General features: G+C 44.7%; 1 protein-coding gene across 1 annotated transcript in view; it reads right to left on the bottom strand.

Moving 5' to 3' along the window:
* The window catches only part of PAPPA (pappalysin 1), a 182,145-nt gene that overhangs the window by 101,591 nt on the left and 61,268 nt on the right, over positions 1 to 19,286 (bottom strand). The window contains exons 5-7 of the mRNA XM_051807871.1: positions 18,773 to 18,965; positions 12,535 to 12,656; positions 6,503 to 7,010 (exon numbers count right to left, since the gene is read on the bottom strand). Of these exons, the coding sequence (XP_051663831.1) occupies positions 6,503 to 7,010; positions 12,535 to 12,656; positions 18,773 to 18,965 (823 nt within the window). The remainder of the gene's footprint in view (positions 1 to 6,502; positions 7,011 to 12,534; positions 12,657 to 18,772; positions 18,966 to 19,286) is intronic.

The raw sequence follows: 19,286 nt of genomic DNA on the forward strand, positions 1-19,286 counted from the left end.
AGGTGAGGCCCCACTGTCTGGGAAAGGAAGGAATTTCCCTGGAGGGATATTGGCAGTGAAGTTGCTATAGGGTGGAGGAGTCTCCTTCCCAGCAGCACTTCACCTCTGTTAGGGTCAGATGAACCTATGACCAGCTTCCTACTGTTGGAAGGGAAGGTGTGGGACAGGCAGTTGTCCCATATTGCTCCTGTTCTTTCATCATGGGAAATTTCCAGGTTCATTAAGCAGAAACAGGGCAATCAATGCTGGCTGCATGAGGAAGGAGCTGATGACACAGCCAAGACCAGGCATGGCCTGGGAGAGGCACAGAGATGGATGATCTCAGCACCTCTGCTGAACACCAGGGCTGCTACACTGTCCTACACCAGCTGCATATCAAACCTTGCCAAAACTGAACACAGGCAGCTCCAATACACTCAAAACTCTTCACTGATTGAAGGTTTTCAAACAGTGACAGCACAGCCACTATTCCATCTGGGAAACTAAAATCAGCAAGGAACAACTGAAACACTTAATGCAAGGACTGCAGATGAAGAACTAGGCAAGAAATTACCAGTGCTGATGTACCTGAAACTGGAAATTCCAGGGGTAAGAGGAAACTGGTGGGGCAGAAAGGTGTTTGCCCCTTGGGAAAGTTCAAAATAGCTTGGTCCATGGAAAGCTAGCATCTAAAGTTAATTATAGGGAAGCTCTTAGGAATGAGCAAGAAAGTGTGAATAAGAGTGAAGAGTTCTTGTTGAAGGTTTTTTATTGGAGATGAGCTGTAAAATTTCATACAGATATAGCCAGGGATCTCTAACATATTACTAAAGAAAGTAATAGGGAGAATTGGGTAATTATAGGAAAGAAATCTCCTAGAATTGGTAAATAAGCTCAGTTAATGAAGAGAAGGAGGCAGTTCTGATGTGGAAATTACTAACTTACAGATCTGCTTGTCTTGAAATGGTCCATATGTTGGTCTAAAACAATATTATACATTTTAGGACCAAGAAATTCAGTATAAACTGGGAACTCTTTATTGCAAGTGAGAGGGGAGGAAGCAGTTAGTTAAAAGGCCAGGCTGGATGGGGCTCTGAGCAACCTGGTCCAGTGGAAGGTGTCCCTGCTCATGGCAGAGGGTTGGAAGGAGATGATCTTCAAGGTCCCTTTCAGCCCAGGCCATTCTATGTCTTTATGATTCTATGCTTTATTCAGTTGCAAGGCAATCATGAACCACCAGTGGGATGTATCCACAAAAAAAGCCTATGAGGTCCTTGCATGCATCAAGACAAGGCATTTCCAGGGTAAGTATTCGTGCACAAGGACATCTGGAATACCATATAGAGCTCTAAAGCCTGTTGGGAATCCAGATGTGCAGCGTGCCGATATCGCACGGACAACCTGGCAGCTCCTGCAGATAAATCTGGGCATGCAAAGTGTTTTCTTAACATTTCAGTCCTATCTTAGATACTCCCCAGTATTTCCTGGCATATCGAGAGAGGTTTGGCATGGCAACTGTGGAGGAGGGATGAGCAGAAGATGTGATAATATGGGCTTCAGCTTTTGGTGTCGGGAGAACAACCACCCAGTGATCTGTATCTTGTTTGGGTGGAAATATGGTGTTAATTATCCTCATGACAGATAGATGTGGCAATTCATTTCAGCTGCTTTAGATCATACATTCCTCTGGCTGGTAGACCTCCAGAAAACAGAGAAAGAGATCTTGGGGGTGAAGGAAGGAATGCCATAATAAGGACAGATGTCACTGTGAAATTTTAGTGTTGAGTTCTGCAGGGACTTAGGTTTAGATACCATCAGTGTGATATTTTTATTCTTCCAGTCTGTTCAGCTGAGCCTGTGTCATGTAAATGCAAACTTCCTCTTAAATTCAGAGGCTAAAAGGCACATCAATTAATTGGTGTTATTGCTCATTATGAATAGTCAATGCTGATTCTCCAGCCTCTCTGCTTGTTCATATTTGTAGGAATCTTCAAACTGAGAACTGTCTTTGTTTCCTTCAACTACTCCTCATCTGGGTTTTCTGACCAGTCACTGACCATGTGCCCTTCTGACTGGAGACCAATAACAAATGGCAAATGCATCAATAAATGCACATGACCTGCTCAGGTCCCATGAACAATGAAACACAAACAGTGGCACAGGAGCCCTCCAGCCACCTGCCATCCCAAGGATGGCGATTTCTCAGTTATTCTGTAATCACTCCAAGAAGCCTCAGTGAGATCTGCATTCCACTGTCTTAGTTGTTAAAACAGAATTAAAACCCAGTAAATGACATGGAGTTTACAAGCTCAGCACTGAATGGAAGCCCTGATTCTAACAAGATGTTAAAATATTGTACCAACTTGAACAACTGTTATCTACACAGATGATGGCCAACCCCCTCCAACTATTACTGAGCAACAGAAAAGGTTTAACCATAGAATGTAAGTAAAAAATAGCCAAAATTGAGAAGAAAAACCTATTCCCTATATGAGAAAATGCAAGTTTTTCAGTCTCACTTTTTAAAAGTCTGAATGCAGGATCTCTGTGTGTCGCCTCAGTACTAAAGCTCTACTAGGAATGGCTCAGAATAACATATCACAGCACTGCAAACTTGCTTCTCAGTGATGCTCACCTCTGCAAACCCAAAACTCATACCAGGGCTTCATGCTGGGATTCTTTCTGAGGTTATTTCAGTCAATGCCTTTGTCTTGAAAAAAACCCTACAGTTTAACACCACAAAGACAACCTGATCCATCGCCTTCCACCACACTTTAAGGCTTCTTACAAAGTCTGTGGCAGAAAAGTTGGGAAAATTTCCGATTCTTTGAAACTTTTTAAGTTATTCTGACAACTTTTCAAAACTGACCTCAGTGTCTCTCAGCTTGGTCAGCAAGAAGGGAGTGCACAGATCTCACCAGCACATCCGGCTCCCCACTGATCACAAATTGGGCTGCTGAGAGTGCCATGGGGCTGCTCAGCACAGACTGGCCTGGTGGGACTGACACCTAACTGTGCCTGTGACATCACCCAGAGAGCCTCTTGCTGTGGGTACTCACTTTTCACTGAGCTCTTAAAAAAATCAGTGGTTACCACAAATGAACTCAAGAGCAACGATTACTTTCCAACAGCAACTCTGTGAGCGCAAAAATGCTCCAGTGACTGTGAAGGGAGGCCAGAGCAATCACCACTGTGACCATCTCACACACTGTTTCTAGAGGACAGCCAGAGTAGAGCACTCTACATATGAGCACAACCCACATTTGGATTAAATTGTGAGCTGAGACTTTGAGACTTGCAGATGAGGCTCCTTCCTTATCACTTGCTGTGGTGTGAAGACTCAGCAGTTCTGTGCTGCACCTGGCCTGACCTCCTTTTTCCCCCCACTGATTTATTTAGCTTTCTCCTCTCTTCCTAGGCTCTGTCTCTCATTTTGTATCACAGATACCAGCAATTCTGGCTGATCACACTCAGTGGAATTGAGTGTATCTGGTCTGCTTTCTGTAAGGTCCAAGGATAAGGTCCTGTCCCTTAGAAATGGATGTTTAAGCCTTGACTTGAGCCAAGAGCTGAGATTAAAATTCAGCTTGAGAACAGAAGGTCTGGCATTATTTTGCATTTCTTAATAAAATGTTTCCACTGTTCTAGTTATTTACTCTCCTCTGTGGAGCACCCAGTGCTGACTAGGCAAGGGCTATCCATTAAAGGCTGTCTCTCCTCTCAGCTTAAAAGGAAGTTCCCTCTCTTTGACGGGAAGAAGGTAAGAGAAATTAATTTTTCTTTCAGCATCGCCACACCTGGGGAAAGGATCTTGCTCACAGATAACAGTGCAAGCAAATATTTTCTTTGGGAGAAAAAGAGAAAGTGAAGATCAAGGTCAGAGGAGGCAAGAGTGAAGATATGAGACTGCCTTCAAAATAACCTTCCATAGAACGTGTGGGGGTGTCATTTTATTTAATACGGAAAACATGCAAAAGCACAAAGGAGGGGTGACTGGCTTGGGGTTTACAGAGAGATAAAGGGGCTGCAAAGTCTGGCTGCACAGATATGCTGAATTGCAGCAGTACAGGATGCAACAAACAGGGAGATGTGAACAGGTTGAGAGAGACTCCCTTTACCTCTACACATTTATATAAGTAGGAGCATGGCCCAACACCTCTGTCCCTGACTTTCCTGAAGCATCTTCCCTTCCTTCCTGCTTAGGGACTTAAAAAGACTGTGGCTACTCTTTGCACAAGGTGCTAATGAAAAATTCATATTGCTTTTGTCTCTACCAGATAACCACAAGCCCGTGCAGAGTCTCAATGAATTTTTTTGCATCTCAAGGTGTGGGCCCAGCAGCAGCCTCTGAATCTGCAGGGCCCCCCATCCCCAGGGGATCCAGATCAGTGCTGTGCACTAGGTGTATTATGATAAAAAAATCATCTCACTTCTCAACATTTCAAACACGTGCAGAAGTCTTGAATCACACAATCACAACATGGTTTGGGTGGGAAGGAACCTTAAAGATCATCTTGTTCCATCCCCTGCCATGAGCAGGGACAACTTCCATCAGACCAGGTTGCTTCCAAGCCTGTCCAGCTTGGCCTTGAAAACTCCCAGGGGTGGGGCAGCCACAGCTTCTCTGGGCAACCTGTGCCAGGGCCTCAGCACCCTCACAGTAAATCAGCCAAAACAGCCTCAAAAACAAGTGCTTAAGAATCTGCATATTTGCCTGCTCACCCAGTGACTGAAACTCAGCTTTCCAAGTGTCCTGTCACAACTCACTGGCAGGATTTTCCCTGTAGTCCCTGGCAAGACACAAAGGAGCTGAGCCCGTCAAGACTAGAGGGTTTTGCTGAGATTTGGTTGGGAGTTTGGTAGTGCCAGTGTCCAGAAGCATCCATTTCTGTCCCCTGATCTCAGGCAGAGCCCAGAAAGATTAGTTTAAAAGTTCTATCTGATTTTTAGCTGGCTGTGTAACTAGTTGAGACGTACAGAGGGGGACTGCTACCCCACGGGATTTATTCAATGACCCCCAGGAAAACTGCCATTAATCCCTGGCTACTGATTTAATTCTTAGAGCACTCTTTCACTTCAGCTAGAAGTGACCCACAAAATCATAACAAAAGACAAAGAAATAGAACCCAGAATACAAGTTATGTTTTGGGCTTTTTTTTTTCTTTCACATTGTGTTATGAAGTCAAAACTGGACCTGTTTCTGTGGGAACTTGTGCTAAGGTATGCAAATATTTCAAACCAAAGCAGTCCCATTTTCCAATTGGAGTGGGCCAGGTTTCAGGCAAAGATGCTTTCACAGCAAAACCTTGGGAAAATTCACCGTTTTCCACATTTCCAATATGCCAATATTCATCTCATGCTGAGTGCCAGCAATTGTTTGAACAAGGCTACAACCCAAGAAAGCACTTAAGCACATGCTTAACTTTCAGCACATGAGTAATCTCAGTGATGTCCTGGGTTTTTGTTAGATTCATTACTGTTAGTTACCATGAGTTTTTAAATCCATTGGGACAATTTGCATCTTCTGAGCTGTATAATTGGGCTGTGAAAGGGATGGGAGCTCATGATTATTGAATTGTTAATTAGTCATTTTTATTATATTTAAATATGCTTTAGAAAACCATAATGATGTATGCTTCCTTGATATTAGCTGTACTAATTAGATCATCTTTCCTAAATTAGAGTGCAGTTTTCTTAGCAGGTTTCCTTTTATCTGGTGTTCATTTTTCAAATGAGCTTCATGTTGTTCCCACAGATGAATGAATCACTTCCAGGGAATCATGTTATGCCAAAGATGTTTTTCTAACTGTAGAATGCCTATGGGTGGATCACGGGTCTCCTTGAAATAAGTAAATATTTTGAAGCTGGGCTTTCCTCAACAATCATGAATCCTTTGACTAGATAAGTGTAACTGTGTCTGGGATGAAACTCAGTTCCTACAACAAACCAGGGCATTTGGCATGTTTACCATGTCAGAACAATCTCACACTGACACAACTCGAAAGCAGAAAACAGAAGTGGTTGAAACACATTTATACACCTGAATGTGCAAGTGTATTTCTTTGCATACTTTCTTTAGCAGATAATTAGTGGTTTGGCACTGAAAGCCCTGCTCTGTCCTTCAGCATCAAAATATTACTTTCAAAAGATTCCCAAGGAAATGATGACCATGCTACTCCAGAGGTCCTTGGTTAGGTTAGCCTAAACATTTAATTTATCATGGCTTAGGTAGATTGCAATATCCTTTCTGCTTAAGGAAAACCTGAATTACAGATCTCTGCACAACTAGCCCAGAAATTTCTCAAAAACTACCCATGAAATCACAGGCTATTCACTCAAATGTGATGCTCTTGGTTTCAGAGAGCAACTATGAGAACATTCTGTCTTGGTAATTCTTGGCATGTCTGTCTAGCTCAACATCCTCACAGCTACTTGGAATGCTGGACATTACCAGGATGAGAAGAACAGGGAACTGTTTTGATCTGAACAAGATGACCCAGCTCTCTGGAAAGCAGTTACTTACGTGTCAACATATCTCCTGCTGAGGTTTGAGATGACAACTGGAGATCCAGACTGGAAAGGAGGGTCCCGAACCACTTTGTACTGGATGGGTTTGCAGTCTGCACACAGCGTGCTGTGGGGGACAGAGCTCAGCATGGCAGCATCGATTTCCAGGTGCTCATCCAGGGTGTAGATCTGGATTCCATACACCTCCTCGCCCACCCGTCCTGCATCCAGCTTTATGGTCAGTGGGATGTCGCAGAAGACGTTCTGCGGCCCCAGAGAAATGTTCTTCCCGCTGACGGTGAGCAACTTGATGTCATTCACTGCTCCACTGGAGTCCCAGTCCGGGGAAACAAATGTCACCCAGATTGTGAGAGACTCTGGAGTCAGGGGATAACGGAACTCCAGCTGCAGGTAGCAGCCCTGGGGCTCGGGACAGGCTGGGGGCACCGTGTGTTGGTTGACTGCCGAGTTGGGACTCCACGTCCTGACGCTGGATTTACAAGGCTGCTCCACATCAGGGTGCCCTGGGAAGAAAGGAGGAAGCAGAGAGAGGGCACAAAAGAAGTTAGAGAACATGGGCTGTCGTTGGCATCGGTTTTAAAAGATAGACTGGTGGCAAGAGAGCATATCTGTCCAGGAAAATGATTATTTACTTGAGCAGAACAGGCATGGCCAGCATGGGGAGGAGCATAACACCAGCCTCTCCTGGTCAGGTGCTTAAGTGCCCAGCTGGACTGGACACCACACAACACACACCGTGCCAGTGCATTTGGTCCTGAATTTCCTATTTTGAGCGTCTTTCCCTGTGCCAAACAATGGTATTTTCTACCCCTTCCACTCGGTAATTCACCTGATAAGCAGAGTCACTTTGCCTTCAGTTCACCCACTCCCTTGACTCTCACTCCAAAATACAATCCTTTCCTCTCTAACAAAGAAAAGAATAGAGCTTTTGTTGGTTCCAAGAAGCTGTTGCATTGTGCTGTTCAGGGGCAACTCCTGTGACATCTACACACTGGTTTTTGGAGGCACAAGGAGCACAGGTCTGAGCTGTCTCTTTGAGCTTGTTATGAAACAACAGGCACTTGTACTTTTACATTTCTCACCGGTGGCTGTGTTCAACTACATGGGAGGTAGTGCTAAAAACTAATGAAAGCCACAATGCTTGCTGGGTTCCCAAATACTATGGTAACATTACAATTTGGCGTGGAGTCGTGGACTGCAAGATCCAGAGAGGTCAGACGGGTGGAACAGTTGGTAACAGAATCCAGTGAGAGCTATAAATACCTTCTTCCTTCCCAAATAATCACACAAAAAGGGAGCAAGCACAACAGGGAGAAGCAAAATACAGAAAAGAAGAAAGGGAGAAGTAAAGATAAAGAAAGGTAAGGAGAGGAGAGAAATGGAGATGACAGAGGGAAGAAAAAGGAGAGCACAGCCGCTTGCAGCTGAGGAAGAAAGCATGATAAAGCAGTGGGCAAACATGGACAAACAGGACATCACTACTAATTTAAAGAGAAAAGGGCAATGTGTGAAGGTTATTCGTATTGTCTGTGATCCAATGAAGTGTTAGAAGTGCACCTCTTTTGTCAAGGATAAACAGCTCAGGGAATTCTCCTGTTCCTGCCCAATGAACCCAGGTGCAGAATAGACTTTCTGGCATCTCAGGCAGCCCTCCTGTGATCCAACACAACTGCCCTGCAGATGCCCAACTTTTAATGCTTCTCCCTCACCCACACACACCCCACTGCCCTCCTCCTTCCTCACATGCCACGGAGTGGTGGGAATGCCACTGAGCTCAGTGTCTGGAGGGACCACAGCAGCCATACAGTTTGAAGAAAGCCAGAGGTCCATTTAACATGCTCCAGTTTTTCCCCCTGGCAAGCTCATGAGCCCTGTGTATCATCACCCTGAGCAGCCAGTGCCCCACTCAGCTCCTGTTATCTCCCATCACCCCTGACCGTGTGTGCTTGGCTGAGCCCTCCCGTGACTTTCTCAGCAAACTCCTGACTGCAGCCCTGAGAAGGTGGTTTTTGACTCCAGTATCTCAGAGGGCTTTGGAGAGATCTGTGAGCCTCACCACTGCCATCTCACAGAGAGGAAAATGGAGTTAATGGCTCACAGCCCAGTACAAAAGTGGTGCCTGTTTGGGATCCTGCAAATTCACCTCTGTCAGTTCAAGGCCTCTGCAAGAGCTGAATACCAAACAAACCTACACGTTTGGGTAGATCAGGGTGTGATCCCTGGAGATACATGAATTGGACTCAGCCTCCAGAGAGCTTAGAGCAGATCATTACCCCAAAATGGGAGCCAGACTGTATTCATTCATACACTGCAAACCTCAATGAAGTTGAGATAAAGAGACTCTTCCTTAAATATCATCAAACACTCAGGACTGGGTAAGAAACATTCATTTAATTGTGGAAGAGGATGAAAATCCTATTTCATGCAACTGGATTTCTAGAGATGGGTAAATACTCTGAAAATTACAAATATTTGTATATAAAAAGAAACTGTGCAGAATTTATTTTTCCCCTCTGCACTCAGATTCTGAAAATCCTTTGGCTTATGAGTTAGTCAGCTAGGTCAGTCATAGAAACATCGTGTCTTGCCTGACACAAAACAGGAATGTGAGGTTTGTGAGGATAAGCCAAACTTCATCTCCTGGTTAGAGAGCAGGGGTGGCAGGCTGGGAAGGGGTCTTTCCCCAAAATGTTGTCCATAGCCACAGCCTGTGTGTCAATTCTTCATCATGTAGTTCAGTGCAGTGGCTGGGATGAATGTCCTGGCATTGTCCTGGCACATGGACAGAGCCTGAGAGGCCAGCTGGGATCAGCAGTGCCTCAGGATGTAGCTGCTGTCACAACTGCAACTCACCTGCCACATTTTAGGTGGCCAAGACAAAGGAACCATCCTGTGGGACTCCAATGTCCAGCTGAGACATTTCCCCTCACAAATACAGAATGAATCGATCTCGAGTGAAATAATGGCCCCTGGGAAAGGCAGGGCACTAGAGCAGCCTAAGGCAGCAACAGGTTTAATTGTATTCTCACACTTCTCTCAGTCAGCAGTGAGCCAGGCAGCAGGAACTGACTGATATATGCATATATTGCACAGCAGGCAAAGGAACGTTCTGGGCTTGAGCCAAAATCACCTTTCTTATATAAAACATTCCTTTGATCGACTTCTGGAGGTGCTGTGAGGTTTGTTTATCCAGCAGGTGTTGCTGGTGAGAATCCAGGTAGGTTAAAGCTTTCTAGTTCTATGGTGAAGGTAAAGAGTAAATCAAAACTGCCTTCCCACAGCCACTGCCAGTGAGCAAACAGCCCCTCGTGCAAGGGCCACAACTGGCTGAGAAAGGGCCACAGAATCCCTCAGCCTGGGGGCTGGATCCAGCTATGCTCAGGAATAAGCAGGGCACTAGGAAGGACCCAGAGCACTGCTGGTATCAGCTCCCTGGGGTAGCAGTGTACTGGTGCTGTGAGACCTCAGGAACATGAGATCAGACCAACCAGGTTCTGAGTGGCTTCAGAGGCACACGAGCAATGTGGTTTTCTGGTTGGAAGCTGGATGAGTCCTACAAAACATTTTCCATGAATGTCGTGTCAGATTTTAAACCGAGTTCATTTTGGCCATGAGTAGGCCTCTTTTGTCTTCACCTTCCACGAACGTTCAAGTAGTGGAGATTTACACCTGCAGAAAGTGAAATTAAAGCTTGCACGCTTTGGTACTCATAGATAGACAATTAAAGAAGCCAGACAATGATCTAACTGTGCTATTTGTAACTCAGACCAAGTGCAAATAGGCAGATATCCTGAATGTCAGGGAGTGTGTGGCAGTGACGACAGAAAATCACGGAGCAACAAACACCATACACTCGTGTATTTTCCACCCTAAAGTGGAGACAACTCAACAAGGGGACAGGATTCCCAAATTTATTTATTTTTTTCCAGAGCAATGACACCACAGCAATTGAATGAGGCAGATAAGGATCAGACTGCACCCTTCATAGTTAAGGACATGCAGGCACACTCTGCAAGGAGAGGAAATTAAATGCAAAATGCCACTGAGTAATAAATCTTAGAGTAGCTTAGTTTCTCTAGGAATGATGCCGCTGGCAAGATGTGTGAGATCTACAAGTTTTTCAAATCAAAGGCTGTTGGAGAAATTTTGATGGAACTGCACATTTCAATGGAATATGCAGTCCTCTCAAAATCAAAACTCTTTGCAAAATTGGGTTTATTTGGACAAAATTTTATTCTGGAAGAGAAAATGGCAAGAAAGTTCTAACACTATTGGAACATTGTTTTTAGACATTTTTGGAAGAATTATTTTTACTTTTGCACCTTGAAACATTTTCCATTTTGATATTCAAAGTTGCTTTTGCCCTAGATTCTATACTAAAAGAGTATATTTTCAAATGTCATAATTTTACCAAAGTTCACAAAAGAGCAATTCTATGAGCTAAACAAAACATTTTGGCCAGCCTCAAACACTTTTTGTTTTTAATTTTCCTCCGCGGAGAATTTCAAAAGTTTCAAGTTTTGTTCCAAACGAAACCAAGTTTCAAAGTCTTGTAATGCTTGGCTAAGTGGAAATTCCACCTTCCACCCTCAACTACTGCTGCAAGCCATCCAAACTTCACTAGTGCTGTTTACTGGATAATCCAGTCACACTCGCAGCCGGAGCGCTGCTTCCCAGGATGGAGCATCCACTCAAGGGGCAGGTGTGCTCTGAGCTGTGCCCAGCAGCCTGGGCCTTGGATATCATGGAATCACAGACTGGTTTGGGTTGCAGAGACCTTAAATCTTTTTGTTCCACCCTCTCCCATGGGCAGGGATGCCTTCCACTAGCCCAGGTTGCTCCAAGCCCCGTCCAACCTGGCCTTGGACACTCCCAGGGATGGGACAGCCACATCTCCTCTGGGCAACTTATTCCAAACCTGGGGGCTGAGTTGGAGTGAAACACAACCTCTGCTGGGCCCCCACCCTGGGACATGGGTGTGTGGGGCAGGGGACATTTGTCCTATCAAGCAGTGGGGATCCAGCTCACTGCACCTGCTGACCTCAGGACGAGGGAGGGCTCTTGGGTGCCAGCACTAAATGTATCACCACATTATCACAAATAATTTTCCTTACAGAATAACTCCCACGTGCTCTAGCTGCAGGACAAAAAAGCCCTTAATGGAAGGAGGTATTTGTATAACGACTTTGCAAAATCCTGGGGTTGGCCTTGGGGCTCTGTGAGCCCACCTTTGTGCTCACAGCGAAATCTGGACCAGGAATGTGCTGCTCCCACAGGAACAGCTCATGATGGACAGATTGAAATAATACTCTGCTCTTTCCAAACCATGATTTGTGATGACTGACCTCTGCCTGGTGTAATCTTAAATATGCTCCACCACATCCAGCTACTTAGGGAGCGGAAGGTACACGTGGAGGAGAGTTAATGATGGAGATCTAATGACACTGTACAACCAGCCCTGCAGACCATTCTCCCTCCAACACGCTCAAAGGGAAGCAATAAGAATGACTTGCAAAACACCCTGAACTAGAGAGGGCCTGACATAGTCACCTGCATTCCTGCTGCAGAGTACTTGCCCAAAGGGCAACCTCCTTTCAGCCTGGCTGCTGCTGCAGCCCTCTGTTAATCACCACAAGCAAAGGCAGCAGAAATCAGGCCCAAATAAACAACAATTCTTCACTTTTGGAGTTGGAGTAGAGGGAGCAAACAGCTCCCCTGAGGAATTCCTCCGACAGATGTGAATGGTCAGCATTTCTTGGCACTCTGCTGCTTTGTGAAATTCATGTTCAGCTCCCGGAATTCACTTAATTCATGGGCAAGGGCAGGACCCGGGGGCCAAAACACAGGTATTTCAGCCATGGCATTACCCCAGGGCACGGTGTTTCTCTGTCCTCTAGTTTTGCTCACGTTACACGCCGGCGTAATCAGTCACTCTCCCCCAGATTTTCCCACTGCCTTTGTGGCTCTCCTTTGACTTTGGCCTCCCTTGTCCCCCACCACGTCTTTGCCCCCAGCTCTGTGACTCACCTTCTGCCTCCCGTGGGCTCCAGTGCCCCGAGGGATCGCAGGGCATGGGGGACGAGGCGCTGAAGGCGTATTGCACCAGGACTCTTCCTTCCGCACACAGATCACATGCTGATCCCACTTCTCTAGGAGGCCAGGAAAACAGGAAAACACACCAACTTAGTAACAGCTGAGTGAGCTGCTTATTCAACTATATTAAAAGCAATAAGACTTAGAATTCAGGTCCACTTAACCCTCTTTTTCTCAAGGCACTGAAAAGAGTGTTTTCTGATGCTGACCTTCCGCAGATTTAAGCTAAGAGCCCGTGTAGACACCATTTGTGTGCCCTCCATCCAACACAAAATGACAGCAACCTGAGAAATCTCATTCACCTATATTTTTTCTTATTTTTTTCCCCTCTGCACTGGATCAAACCCTGACAAAAGAAAATACATGCTGCTTAGTGTTTAGAGCAGAGACACTGGCCTCAGGAGATTTCAGATCTATTTCTGCTGCCATCATGGATTTATTTATTGCTTGAACTTGTAGTACCTTTAAGATTGTGAAGGCTTTGGGCATTCTGATGGTTAGAGGAAAGGGTGAAGTCCCAGGTTCTGAAACCATCAGACAGAGTTACTCTATGAAGCACAGCTTTGCTAAGTATGCAAGAACCTGCTTTTGGAGGTGTCTCACAGCCCTGATCATTTGATCATTACAAGCCTGAAAAAGGGGTGGGTTATGAACATACAGAATAGAATATGCCCTTAAGTCTTTTTTCTTTTTTTTTTTTTTTTTTTACAGGGGAAACAGGGATCACAAAATTTGGAAACCTTGTTTGACCCAGAATGTGTGGCTATTCATCCCAGTAAGCTGCTTATTATTCAGAATTCATTGTTCTGCTTTAAGTAACACTTCCTGCTAAAAAGGAAAGTTAAAAATTAATTATCCTAATGATCAAACACACCTAGGAAAGGACAAGTTTTAGGCAAACAATTGTGTGTAACACAGTGTACTCTCTACACGACTCGAGTAAGTATGGATTGAGTCAATTACTGTGATAATTTATATCAACTATTACAATCAGCTATGCAAATTTTCACCATCATAACCACCACTGCATGATTTGTTTCAGCACTGCTTTGAAGAGGGCACTGTGATCCTCAGGCAGAAGTTATTTTGGATCCTCAGTGAGGACACCAGGACTGTAAATTTACTCTCCCAGCACTCCCCAACTGTGCCACCGCCTTTCCCTTCGGTGGCAGGGATGGCACACACTCAGCTGGCTCCACAGCTTAGCATCTCCCATTTGTTGACAGGGATCTATTTGAAAGTCAGCTTTCTGTTGGCTTCATCAGGCAGAAGCAGGGATTGTCAACGATGGGACTTGGAATGAAATCAGTGTTAAAACTCATACCCATTTCAGTGTGGCCACCCCCAAAAAGAGACAGTAAATGACTGTCTCAGGCAGAAAGAGATGCACCTGCTGAAAACACCTGAAGAATTAAGTGTGACAATAAGGTAGAACAAAGAAGAGGGAGGCAAAAGTGCCCTTCTCTTCCTTGTATCATCTGTAACACTTTCAATGAAAAATTTGGGCGTGTTGTGAGCGACTTCTCTCCATGTCCCATTCACCCACCTGCACTATTGGCATGACACTGCCTCCCTATTTCATTTCCCAGCTATCTATTTAGAAGTGGTTTAAGTGTCTAACTCAGCTTGCCTGAATAATATATGCAAAAAAAAAAAAAAAAGAGAAACCAGAATAATAGGTACTGAAAAATCAAGATGTAGAAGTATTGTTGTGCAGTTGTTTTTCAGACACATCCACCACTAGTCAGGACAGAAGTCCCTGCAACAATAACTTTTCAGTTTCTCTACAAAGAGACTCATGCTTAGCACTTGGTCCTGGATGAGGACAGGGCTTTGAAAGCCAAGTTTCCACAATTAGGACTGCTTTTCACTCAAATTAGCAGCTATACAATTTCATCACAGGCTGCCATGGTGGAAAAAAATGGTAGGCTTATGGACAAACATTTCCTTTTACCAGTGAGGACTTGGAGGTAAGAGAAATCACAAGGAGCATCATGTGGGAAAGGCTATGAGCAAACTTTCTCTTTTTACTTTTCCAATTTGGGAGCCAGACTCAACCCTGATGTAACTCCACTGGCTGAAAGGATTTACACAGGAGATGACTCCTGGGTTAAAGTTTTTGGTCTGCAGACTCTTGCACACAAATCCTACAAACAGCCATGAATGTCAAACCTAATTATGGAATCACATTTATTGGCTTATGAAAATCTAAGCCAGATCCTTACACCTTATGCAGCCATGGACAACAAGGAAAAATGAGCATAAATTGGTTCAAAACACTATTAATTAGGAATGATAGCATATCTGCCACCTTATACACCAGTGCACATGACTCCCCAAAGTGCAGGGTAATGGAAAATCTAGACTTCTCTGTTTTCTAATAAGCCAAGTACTGGGGAAATTCCAGCTTATGAAGTTCAGAGCACAGGAGGAATTCATTCCTACAGCATGATATTTCAGTGAAGTGGATTCAAAATCTAAAGATTACTAGTGAAAAACAGACAACTTCCTTCAGGGCCAGCACCAGTTCAGTGGGCAACTCAAAACCACTAAATATCTGTCATTGCTTTGGGTAAAAAGGGCCTGTTTTTAGGCTAAATTGCAGCTGCTTACTTGAAATTCAGAATCAGTGCTCTCTCTTCTAAGGCACTGAAACTTTCCATCAAGGTTTAAGCCAGTGATTATCAAGCCCAGTCATCTCAATCTGGGACACCACACCGACCAAAATATTTGCTTGCTAAGAATGAGATAGCATCAGATTCATGGAAATTAATCCAGTCACCTCAATGAAAACTTGGAAGAGAAGATGCATTCAAAGTTTTCTGCCCAGGCAGAATTTGCTGCAGAGCCCTATTACAATAACTGTTTACATCTGCCTGTGCATATCAAACAGGGGAACAGTCAATGGATGAACACATCTAATGGATGCAGCCAGGAAATGAAGAGGCTTCTCTTTTTCTCACTTGTTTTCACTTGTTTCGTTGGCTCTGTTATTATTTTATTATTACATATTATTATATGTGTATGCAACATTTTTTCATGCTTGTTTGAAAGGGAGGATGGAGAATGGTAAGTATTCCAATCCCACGTGCAATAGCTACAAGAAGAAATGCTGGTTCTTGATGTATTTGATTACTAGAGATGTTTGGAAGCTCGACCAGCTACTGGAGTTTAGGGTCAAAGCATGTTGGAAAATTTATGTGCAGGTAAATGACTCTCTTGAGTGAAAGAGCAAACATCAGTTGAACACTCTAAAGAGGTAAGGAGGGTCTGTCAGGAAGAAGATTTTACTGCTGTGCACAGCTCATGCACCTATTCTTGCCAAAATGTGAGAACGCAGCATAGCCAACTCCAAATTAACAGGAATCATGAGTTAACATTGCTCTCTGTCCCTAAATCCACATCATTAACCAACAGAAGACCCTATGAGAAAAGCATCTAATGCACCTGTGGCAGAGTTGCATCTAAGCAGGGGAAAGGCACATGGTCATTACTTCCACACTTCCTCTCCCTTCAACCACAGTCCTGTCAGGACCTCACACACAGACACAGCCAGCCCAGTGCTGCATTTTTAAACAGAAGGCTAAATTTTCTCTCCCTGACTTTCATTAGGCAGAGGTCACTGCCTGTGCAGCTCTGGAGAATAAAAGAGACATAAAAAGAATTTGAGTTACGCCTACAGTAGCATTGTAATTTGGATCAGGAGCCAGCTGTTGAAGTGAGACTCCTCCCCTTGCCCACTTAGAGCACTTGGGTCAGTCCTGGAGCATGGAAGCTGGACCAATTCTGCAGAAACCAGAGCAGAGGTGTGCTCCAGGACCACACCTGATGTGCTCCCACCACTGGTGCCATGGGGCACCAGGAACCCCCCCAGAACCCCTCCAGTGTTGACGTCAGGTCTTCATTAACCACTGTTTTGCACTGGAGATCTACTTATATTGGGCCACAATACTTGCTAATGTAGCCAGAGCCATTCATGCTTTGAAGGCCCTTTACACTGTCAAAACAGCAAGGAAGGGGCCTCTGTGCATTAGAAACCAGGCCCAAGGCACTCAGCAGCTGAGTATCAGTCTTCTGTTTTTTACATGAATAGTCCCATTGAAGTGAATGAGTTTATTCATTCAAGTGAGGCAAGTAAAATTTGGGCCATGGTGTGCACTTTGTGTAAAAATATCTGCAAAGATTTACAGTATTCCCACACACAGATAAGATTATACTTGGCCAATTTTACCTCCTACTTGTCTTGCACAGTGACCCAATTTCACAAATTGATACAGGCATGTGGCTCTAACCGAGCAGAGCTGGACACAACAGCACTGGAAGTTCAGCACGTGAGCCTTTCCAGGATTAGTCACTACAATAATACTGTCATCTGGGCATGTTTGAGACAGGATCATTTATATATTTCAGTGACATTTTTAAATGGTCACGGCAACATTTCTGTTTCCATCAGCAGTGGGAATCTCATTTTAACAAGGAATTGGACTCAAAGTATTTGAGACTGTCTCTTTAAATCTCTTCAGTAATACTGAGCACACAGATTTGAAAGCCCAAAGGAGTTTTTTTTTCCTGGAAAATCACTCTTTATTTAACATATGATAACTCTGTTATGAAATTTTAGATTTAGCAGGCTATCCACTGTGTGTTATTTAAGAAGCAAGTAACTAGAGGTTATTAAGAACATATTGATTGAGTTATAAGAAATATGTAATAAAGGAATATTTGGTTACATAACAATTAACTTTGCATCAACGTGTTTTTAAGAGGCAGATGGCATTTATTTAACACACAATAAGCATCTTCTGAAATCTAAATTAAATTGGAGAAATTTAATTTGCCTGAAAATGATTACGGGCTAAAAAATTCTGAATTGATTTTCAGAACTTCACAAAAGTCCTTTTCACAGGTCGGGAATAAAAGGATTCAGTTACAAAACTGCAATTAAAGCAAACGCTGTTCAGAGCACGAGACCTCTCTTTATCGATTCCTATTGGGGTTTGATTACCCTCCCCACATCAATCTGCAGTAAAGGTGGAAAATCTCATCTGAGCAGGAAACAACAGCTCTCTGCCCTGTGGGATAAAGTGTGAGCTGGGCACTGAAATGGCCAGGGTGTCCTGGCAGTGCTGGAAGGAGTTTCATCCCTGATGGAGGCTTTCAAGGTGCTCTCCCAGCACAAAGCAGCAGTGCTGAGGCAGCTCTTTGGGTGTTAATACGCTTGTAAATTCGGCCTCCTGTGCTCTGAACTGCTGTGCTCCTGAAGGACACTCCAAGTTTGCTCTCTATAAAACAACAAAGCAGAAGGTGGAGAAGAAAAGCAAACAGGGGAGGTGAGCTAATGGTAACGCGAGAAGGTCAATCATTTAGGGAGTTCTCTGCCAGGACTCCACAGCTCCTGCAGCTCATCCAAGAGCTGTGTAAGAGCATTTAGGTGAACTGCCCAGTTGCTCAGCTCATCCTGGGGCAGAGCTGCTCTGGCTATGGTCTGCAGTGTGCTGTGACTCCTGCCCAGAGCCCTACATTCACCTAATTTTTCATTACTGATATTACATATTGCATGTCTATAAGATACAAACACAGACACACACACACACACCCCCCTACTCTGACCTACAAGATGACACTCATGATATTCATGGGTTTGGGTCTTCGATTCTGCCTTGCACAATTCCCACCTCAGACCCACAGCTCAGGGAAGGAGGGAGCATTTGTCCCCATCCCCAGCCCAGCCACCTCCTTGCCCTGGGAGCCTCCACAGCCCATGAGCTCTGTGTTGTCACAGGAGCAGAAACAAGATCCACTTTGTCCTTGCCAAGGAAACATGCAAGAGGAGGAGAGGGAACACTCAGGCAGAGCCAAAGCCCACAGGTATTCGTGAGCAGCAATAACAGCAGGAATCACAGGGCTGGAATCTTTGATTGAAAATTCCTCCCGTAACATATGGAGAAAGAGATGCCCTTTACATGGCAAATCAATGGCCTTCAGCTGAGAGCTACAGGCTGAGAAAGGAAGAGTAGACAACAGATCAATAACCTCCTCAGTATGAACCAATTTAGGAAGGAGCCTTAAGACTGAGCACAGCACATGACCAAGCTGTGATCCCGGAGCAGGGTCCCTATTTCTCCCCTTCCCATCAAATTCAGCACCAGAGTGCAGAGCAGCGAGTGATCACCTTTCAAAGAAGTGGCCGTCGATGGGTGGGAACCACTCCAGGGTGACAGAGGTGGAGGTCCGAGCCACGATCTGGGGGGCAATGGCAACAGGAGCCGGTTTCTTGGTGGGCTGCCAGCTCTGGTAGACGAGGTCCAGGTAGCAGTGCATCCTGGCCACCTGGTTGGGAGTGAAGGAGTCGGTGCAGTCATCGTCTGGAATTAAAACAGAAGCCACATCAGCCACGTGGGAGAGGAGGTGGGAGCAAGAGAATTACGACCTGGTGAACAGCAGGTTCTTGCAAGGGCTGGGATGGGCTCTCACAGCACTCAAAAGTTAATGGCCTGTGAACAAATTAGCAGGGCCATCACTTGTGGAGGAAGGGAAAGGAAACAAAGGTTAAAAAGGAAAAAAAAATAAGCTGATAAACGTTCCCTCCCTCTGACCTGGGATACACCTGAAGCACCCAGAGATCATCCCTAGATGAGACAGAGACACGTGGAGGTGAAGGAACAGAAAGCCTCAGTGCAGCACCT

This window comes from Manacus candei, unplaced genomic scaffold, assembly GCF_025592945.1.
Source record: "Manacus candei isolate 608988 ecotype Guabito, Panama unplaced genomic scaffold, ASM2559294v1 h1tg000071l, whole genome shotgun sequence".
Classification (NCBI taxonomy): Eukaryota; Metazoa; Chordata; class Aves; order Passeriformes; family Pipridae; genus Manacus; species Manacus candei.